At 47.3% G+C, this 7,639-nt stretch overlaps 1 protein-coding gene across 1 annotated transcript; it reads right to left on the bottom strand.

The window, feature by feature from the left end:
- Positions 1–1,914: 1,914 nt before the first annotated feature.
- Positions 1,915–5,547, bottom strand: dselb (dermatan sulfate epimerase like b; the record flags this gene model as incomplete). The annotated part of the gene is made up of 1 exon (XM_084453778.1): positions 1,915–5,547. The coding sequence occupies one exon, from the start codon at positions 5,545–5,547 to the stop codon at positions 1,915–1,917; it is 3,633 nt and encodes a 1,210-aa protein (XP_084309904.1).
- Between the last annotated feature and the right edge of the window lie 2,092 nt (positions 5,548–7,639).

Raw genomic sequence — 7,639 nt, 5'->3', positions numbered from 1 at the left:
AGAGAGAGTGGTGAGACGTGAACATACGGAAGAAGGAATGTACTGTGGTTGACACATCTCAAGTCAGTACATGTTTAATCTGACATGAGTAACTCTTTACAGGGTTTTAATGGCGCCTCTTTGTCTTGCATATACCGCCTATAGTATATGGCCAGTTAGGCTTCTGTCGACCTTTCCGAGGCCTCTACAGTATTATATCATACAGTCTGTCCTTAATTACCTTAGAAAGCACTCTTTTGAAACATATTATATTCACAATGGTTCATGACAATCATGCAATGCACTGGTTGTCAATATATTTAAGAATTTATTATTTTCTATACAATTTCTCCACATTGCACTCTGGAGAAGACAGAAAACAGATGTCAGTAAATATTTTGTAATTCAAGGCCACAGAAGCAAGGAAATCTATCCCCACAAGCAAATCAAAACAGTTGGTAACAGGATTGCAACACCAAAGTGAGAGCATGTCTGCCAAGTCTACACACATTCAAAGACCACAACATCAAACAGGTTTTCCAAGCAGTCAAGAGTCTGTGTTCCGAAACGTGACAGTTTTGGCTTGGAGATCAACTGATTAAAAAAAAAAAAGAAGCAATTAATGATATGCTTTTGTTTACAAACAAGATGTGTATCATATCCATACAGCCAATTACGCAAACCTATAATTATTGTGGGACGAAAACATACTGTACTGTACTGTAAATGGAAACTTAAAACCTATAGTCCACGTTGTAGGCGGAGAAAACAGAACATTTTGGCCGAGAACATGTTGTTGGACTGTCTTTGATTATGCTTAATATTCCTCCCCTGTCCTTCTTCTGTCTGCTGAACTGTTATAAGACAAAGGCCTTGCAAATCATTGGCTATCTGATTGAGGGCAACAGGAAATGGAAAAAACAGTGTTTCCTCCAGGCTCGGCTGAAGATAACGCAGCAATGAGGATACACAGGCCTAGTCTCAGTTATATGGCGTTCTGCAGATTAATGTGGGTAGCTGTGGGGGATACTTTGGAAATGCTCAGACTGAAAATGTGTCAAGGCAGACAGTTGCTGCAGCCTGATCCCCATTGAGCACTTTCCTCTGATCTAGTTCAATACACACCAAAGGGGGTTACAATAATAATATTCATTCCATAGCCTTCCTTTGGGACATATGCGGCTATAAGACTAATTTTTCTCCTAGAATTCCATCAGTCAAAAATTATACATTCAAGCTTATTGCTACTGTACATACAGATAGCTTGACATTATAGGCTTAAAATATGCACAGAAATTCACACTTTAACCTAGAGAATTCCCTGCAAAAATGCTAAGCCACCCCAACATGTCTTGACATCTTGGAACTTCAAATAAAACTCCTTGATGGCCTGTTTGCCACACTACCATACATTTACAGTATATGAAAATACAGCCCACATTATCCATATATATTTATAGCAAAACAATAAAGCACTACTTCACTCTCTGTCATCTTCTAACAGATTTACAAAAATAATCTGTCTAGACAGCAGTCTAGAACAGAGTTTTCTGCATGTTAGACATCAAAGATTTAAAATCTCACTCAAACAAAGAGTGTTAAGTCATTGTCCTGGGCATACTAAAAAGGGAAGCATGAAGAACAGTGTAATTTCACAATTTAACCTCTTATTTTAATGTAAAACATCCTCACTTGCAAACATACGTATGAGTTTTATACCACACATATTTAACAATGTAATGAAGTCCAATTGGACCAGAGATTAAATAAAAGCTACCCTACCCTGAAAACACCATCTTACATCATCAGGCATCAGTGCAAAATACAACAATTAGTGATCAAAAAACAAAAGCAAAGATTGGAAGCTACAAATGGGATCTTTTAATTTCTTCTCAGCTGACCCGCAGCAGTTCGTTTAACGGACCGACCTGTTTGTTAACTGACAAGCCTGGAGTAGCCCAGGCTCCTCATCACAATCCCACACGTCTCCTCTATCAGTCTGATGTCCTTACGAGGCAGACTGTGCCTCCATATGTTAATGTTGGCCGGTGATATGTCTCCCTCATACATCAAGTTGTATAAGTTTGTGGATGTGGTGAACATGATCTGGTTGAGGGCCGAGGGCGAGACGGGGACCCCCAAGAACGAGTGTATCCTCTCTGCCGTCTCCTGGGGGAAGTCAACCACATCCTCGAACCTCACCTGGAGGTAGGACTCTCCTGGGAGGGCCGTGCTGGCCTTCAGCACGGCGGATGTGTGTGCCAGCCACAGGTGTGCTAGTATCAGGACGGCGTTGGCCTCCGAGCGCGAGAGGAGCCTCCGGATCATTCTGAACTCCGGCGCGGAGGCAGGACACCCGTCCCTGATGGCGTCCTCCTTGAATATCAGGGACAGGTGCTGGGGGATATTCTTCAGAGTGTACAGGCTGGGTTTGCTATTGTACAGCATTAGATAGATCCAGGCCCGGGGATCACGGACCAGGTAGATGGCCCGCATGGCTGTCCCTACCACCTCCCGGATGAAAGGTAGCTTCAGGGCCCAGCTTCCACTCCTCAGGTTGAGCACCACACGGGCGTTGGGGTATTCTGCGACGTGACGTCTCATCTCCCTCACATACTCAGCGTCGCGGTCCAGGTTGGCCCTCAGCTTGCCCTTCAGCTCAGCGGCTGGCTCCCTCCTCCTGGTCCTCTTCCTGCGGTCCCTTGAGGGCCCGACTCTTTGAGGCGGCCTGGCCCGGCTGGTCTCTGTAAGCTGGATGTTCTGTAGGTGCAGCTTGATGTTGTGGACCAGAGAGTGCAGCCAGCCCTGGATGATCTTGAACCGTCCCCGCGCAGCATCCGATCTGGACCACTCGCAGGCGTCCACCAGGGAGTCAAACTCAAACTCGGTCTCGGGGATGTCGACGTGCTCCGTGGGCACGCGTATGTAAACAAAGTCAGAGCTGTTGTAGAAAAGGTGCTTCAGGATCTCCGACCCGGAGCCGGGCAGGGTCGTTATGATGACGGTAGGCAGGGGGAATCGATGCTGATCATAGAGTCTGATTTGTTTGCTGACCTCGGGGTTGGTGCTCGAGCCCTTCCACTTGACCCCACAGAGAAGCTGGTCACAGGTGTTGGAGACGAAGAGCAGCTCGGCCACCCAGACCATGAGCACAGAGAGGAGAGCGTAGCACATCAGTCTGCTAAAGCACACATAAAACTTCCTCTGCATGGTCAGAAACCCAATAGCAGCGCACAGTATCACCCCGGCTATAACGTTGACTGTAAATCCAAAATCAAACAGCTGACTGTTGGCAGTCGTTTGTTTGGGAACGACCTCTGTCCCCAAGCCGTAGCGAACGACCTGGGATCTGTCCTCAACTTTGGCATGACCCCCGAAGCCTAGATAGCTTGACCTAGCTCCGATGTCCTTATAGTTGGTCACAACGGACACAATCTTCTCTGTGTTGTTTATGATTAGAGAGAGTTTTACTCCATTTTTGCTGTTGTCCATAAATCTGCAGTTTGACACTTTGACGTAAGGTCCGTGCATCACATAGGCCACTCTGGTGACTGAGCTTCTAATAGGGAATGTGACATTAACATACTGTGTCCATCGCTTTTTAAACTCAGCTGCCTGTTCTGCCTCCTGTATCACAGTGTCAGGGCTGAAACCCTGTGTGTCAAACCAGAACATCTTGTAATGGGCGTCCCACACGTCCATCAAAACCCCATTATACCTGTTCATGAACTTAAAGGGAACATACTTAAAGTCAATATCCAGGTTGTGGAAAAACGCGCTGAGGGTGTTCACGGGTGAGTTGTCCCACCTCTCCACGTGGTCCAGAACCAGCAGAGTCTGGGAGTTGAGCAGCACCAGAGCCCGGTACACACTCTTCAGCCTCATAGCGGGAGAGTAGGCGGACGCCGCCTCCCCGCTCACAAACATGGTGTCTCGGTGTGAGGAGGCGGTGATCACCTCCCCCACTGTATCCCCCACCCCCTCGTCAGTCCAGCGCAGCCACTTAGCGCACTCCCCCAGCTGGCCCTCCCAGGGAGCGTTGCACTGGCTGGTAGGGGACGGGCTGAACACAAGCACGTTGTTCAAGTAGCTATACTTAGGTCCGTACAGGGCCTCCGACACAAAGACCTGTCCGTTCGGCGCAAATGTGAAGGAGTTCTGGTCAGGGTGCTCGTGCCCGGGGTTAAAGCTGTTCCAGCCGTCCACCCAGGAGTAAGGTTTGGCGTGGACTATGTCATAAACAGCACGGCCGCCAAGCTTACCTGACTTAAAGGAGACAAAGGTGTTCCCCTGGCCCATGGGCAGCCCCCCTCCGTATGTCACCACCCCCCAGTTGGAGAAGATGTGCATCTCCGCCCTGCCAAAGCCTTGGGGGGGCTGTGGGGTGAGATGGGCGTCGTACCAGATGTACTCCGTGTGGAGGGTCGCCCAGCGCTGGGCGGAGGACTGCCCCATGGGGCCGTCTTTGGGCCGGTGCTTTCTGATCTGCTGTGCCAGCCAGTTCCCAGTCCCGTTCCTCAAAACAAACGTGTCCAGGAAGACAAGCTGGCTCTCCGGGCCGTAGAACCAGTTATAGTTGGAGTCGGCGATGCCGACAGTCCTCTGGAAGCCTGGCAGCAGGGTGGCATAGTAGAACCAGAAGTGCGCCTTTAGCCAGTTGTTCTGCATGTTATCGATGCTGAAATGACGCTGGGCTAGGAACACATACTGCGTGATGGACTTAGCTGTGTAGCTCCCATAGGCCACCCCCTCGTCAAGAGACCCGTCAACAACATGGTTCAGGAGGAACATAGTCTTCTCCATATAGTTTACTGACACTTGCTTCCAGATCATCGACTCGGGGTCGTCGTGCGTGCCCACCACTATGGCCCCTGTCAAGATGGCTAGTATGTTAGTGGTTTGGTGGTTTTGGAGATACTGCTTCCCCCATCCTCTATATTTAGACAGCTCATACAGCCCCTCTGTCTCTGAGCGAATCCTCTTGAGGTAAACATTGCGGCGCTGCTCGCCCAGGTAAGAGTAAATAAAGTCATAGGCGGTGGCAAACCCGGTGAGCGAGTGAGCCATGGGCACCTCGTCGTTCGGAGCACTGGTCACTTTCCAGTCAGGGTACTCCGCCATCCTGTCCATGAACTTGATAAGGAACTGGAGGGCTCCCGAGTCCTCTGGGCACAGCAGGCAATAGAGCGCGAGAGGCGGGAGGTTGTTTCCATATATCTCATTCCACTTGCTTGTGAACTCCTCATGTTTGATAGGAGGGATGTAGAGAGGCATGTTGGACAGCATAGTGAGGACAGCTGCCCTGATCACTTTGAAGATGTGGCTGTGTGTGGTGGTGGAGCGTTGCCTCAGGAGCTGTAGGTCTCCCTGGTTAAAATACAGGTTTGGATGAGAGTTTGTGGACTGGAGTTTGCGATGGTCCAGCGCCTTACCCTGGGGGAGCCTGAGCTGCAGAAAGTCTTCTGTGAAAACATCTTTGTCCGAGGCATTGAAAACTCCAGAAAAAGACGTCCCCACTGCCGACAGTGCCAGCAAAAACACAGAGTACAAAATCCACTTGGTAGCCATGGTTATTTTTGATATCATGATAACAATTATCAATTATTTCCCATGGAAATAAGTTTAGTCTCAGAACTTCATTAATTATAATTATAATTTCTTATAATTTCTTATAATTTTCTTAGAACATTATCTTGAGGAAACATAATATGGAAATATGATGTCAATTTAGTCCATCAAGCATCAGCCTACAGCCAGTAATAATTTAATTACAATAGGACATTTTGCTGCAATACCATTCTGCAGGAAATTGGTCTGGAGGAAAAAAGATAACAATATCCACTTATGAAAAGCAGCGGCGCAGGATAAAGTTGAGGAGTTGCGCATCTGTACGCAACGCATCACATTGAGACGCCATTCAGCAAACAAATATTAAATGTCTAAGGAAAAAAATAAAATGTTGAGTGTATCCATATATTCTCTAGGGGTTCTCTCCTCCTCACAGTGGAGCATGTAATGTCTGGCATCTCCTCCTGCAAGCAGCAGCAAACTCGTATTGATCTCTATCCCAAAACATTTTCCTCCTGAACAAACATCAGTCAGCCCCAGTCAGTGTCCGGTCCAATCAAGGCTACCCAGTGGCTCAGAAGTCTCCTTGGTCGGGCTACAACATCCACAGACCCTAGTAAACAACACATACCCGCAGCTGACATCGCGAGCTGTCTATGTAGCCATGTACCAGAGCCGGTTTATGTCTTCTCTCGTCTGTCTCACCGGAGAATTCAGTCGTTTTCCATCATAGACCGGCTTTTCTTCTTGTCTCCGGTAACAAGCTTGCTTTACAAATCCGTCCGTAGATTTTAAGGAAACAATATTGCTAACGTAAAAGTTCTCACTCTTCAAGAATTCAAAGAGACAGTGCCTCATCCATAGCAGACGTTGAATAACATTCATAAAAAGATGGTGCAAGGGGGAAAATGCATTCCTTGCTTTGACAGACCCGTGAAATCAGATGATTTGCGCTCTCGCTGGCTACTCTTAGTCACATATTACATCACTACTGCGGTTCAACATGTAGCCTATCTTGCGGTCAGACGACTCTGATGTGTCCTCTCTACTGTATTCCACAGTGATTGTTTTCACTGCGTTCGGTGGAAAATGTTCACTGTCCTACCTGTAGAGGGAGCCGTGACTTCGTGAGCGCTCTCTCTCTTTCCCAGAGCCACCCAGCCGCCAACCCTTCAGTCACCACAGTGGAATGGCAGTGAGGAGAGCTACCAGTTGCTGGTAGTGTAGCCTACTCTCTATTATATTAGAATTGGCTCCAAGTAAGAATGGCTGTTATTCAAGACATTTAAAGTCGTCTAAAATCATTGTCATGTACAATGTAAATGCATGTTGCCCCTGTTCCAGCATGCACTATAAGCTTGCATTTCATCCAATTCAGTGTTAAAAGCAGAATACTGTTTTGCTACATCGATCTCATTATAATTACAAGTAGGCTACTATAACAGTGTAATTGCCTTGACCATTAAAAGGGACCCGGGGCTGGCACTTAGCTCGGGAGGTATGCCTGGGGATTGGGAAGTCCCCAGTTCGATCCCAGCGCTCGGCAAAGACATATTACCTACCGGGCCCAAGACCACAGGGGGCCCTTTGCATTTCTTGTTGCAGGGACACCAATATAAATTTAGGGTGAGATTCCTAACACAAACAAAAAAAACATTAATATTTTGAACAGTTTATAGGGGCCCACGTCTTTAAAAAAAAACTACTGGTTAATCTAATGGGTGGGAATGTAGGCTATCTTTCCATATGAGTAGGCTATAACTTGTCTATAGAGGGCACTATTAAAATTTGTGAACTTGAGACAGATCACACAGGTGCAGGTCACAAGGCCAACTCGATCGCCTCGTTGAGAGGGGTCAGGGAAGAATTTTTACAGCTCACTTTTCTGGCCCCTGGGTGATACTGTTTTTTTGCTTCCCTCATGAATATGTAGGGGTCGGAAGTATGCCCACCTCCCTTGTTCTCTGTAAAGCGCATTGTGTTGCCTCTGTGTATGAAGTGTGCTATACAAATAAAGCTTTGATTGATTGATTGGTTCAATCTGTTTGATCTTGACAAAGAACCGTACATGTTAAATGGAGCACCGTCACAT

This window comes from Borostomias antarcticus (assembly GCF_949987555.1).
Source record: "Borostomias antarcticus genome assembly, chromosome: 2".
Lineage (NCBI taxonomy): Eukaryota > Metazoa > Chordata > Actinopteri > Stomiiformes > Stomiidae > Borostomias > Borostomias antarcticus.
Note: the sequence above shows the minus strand (reverse complement) of the source record. Positions and strands in the feature narration are given on the sequence as shown.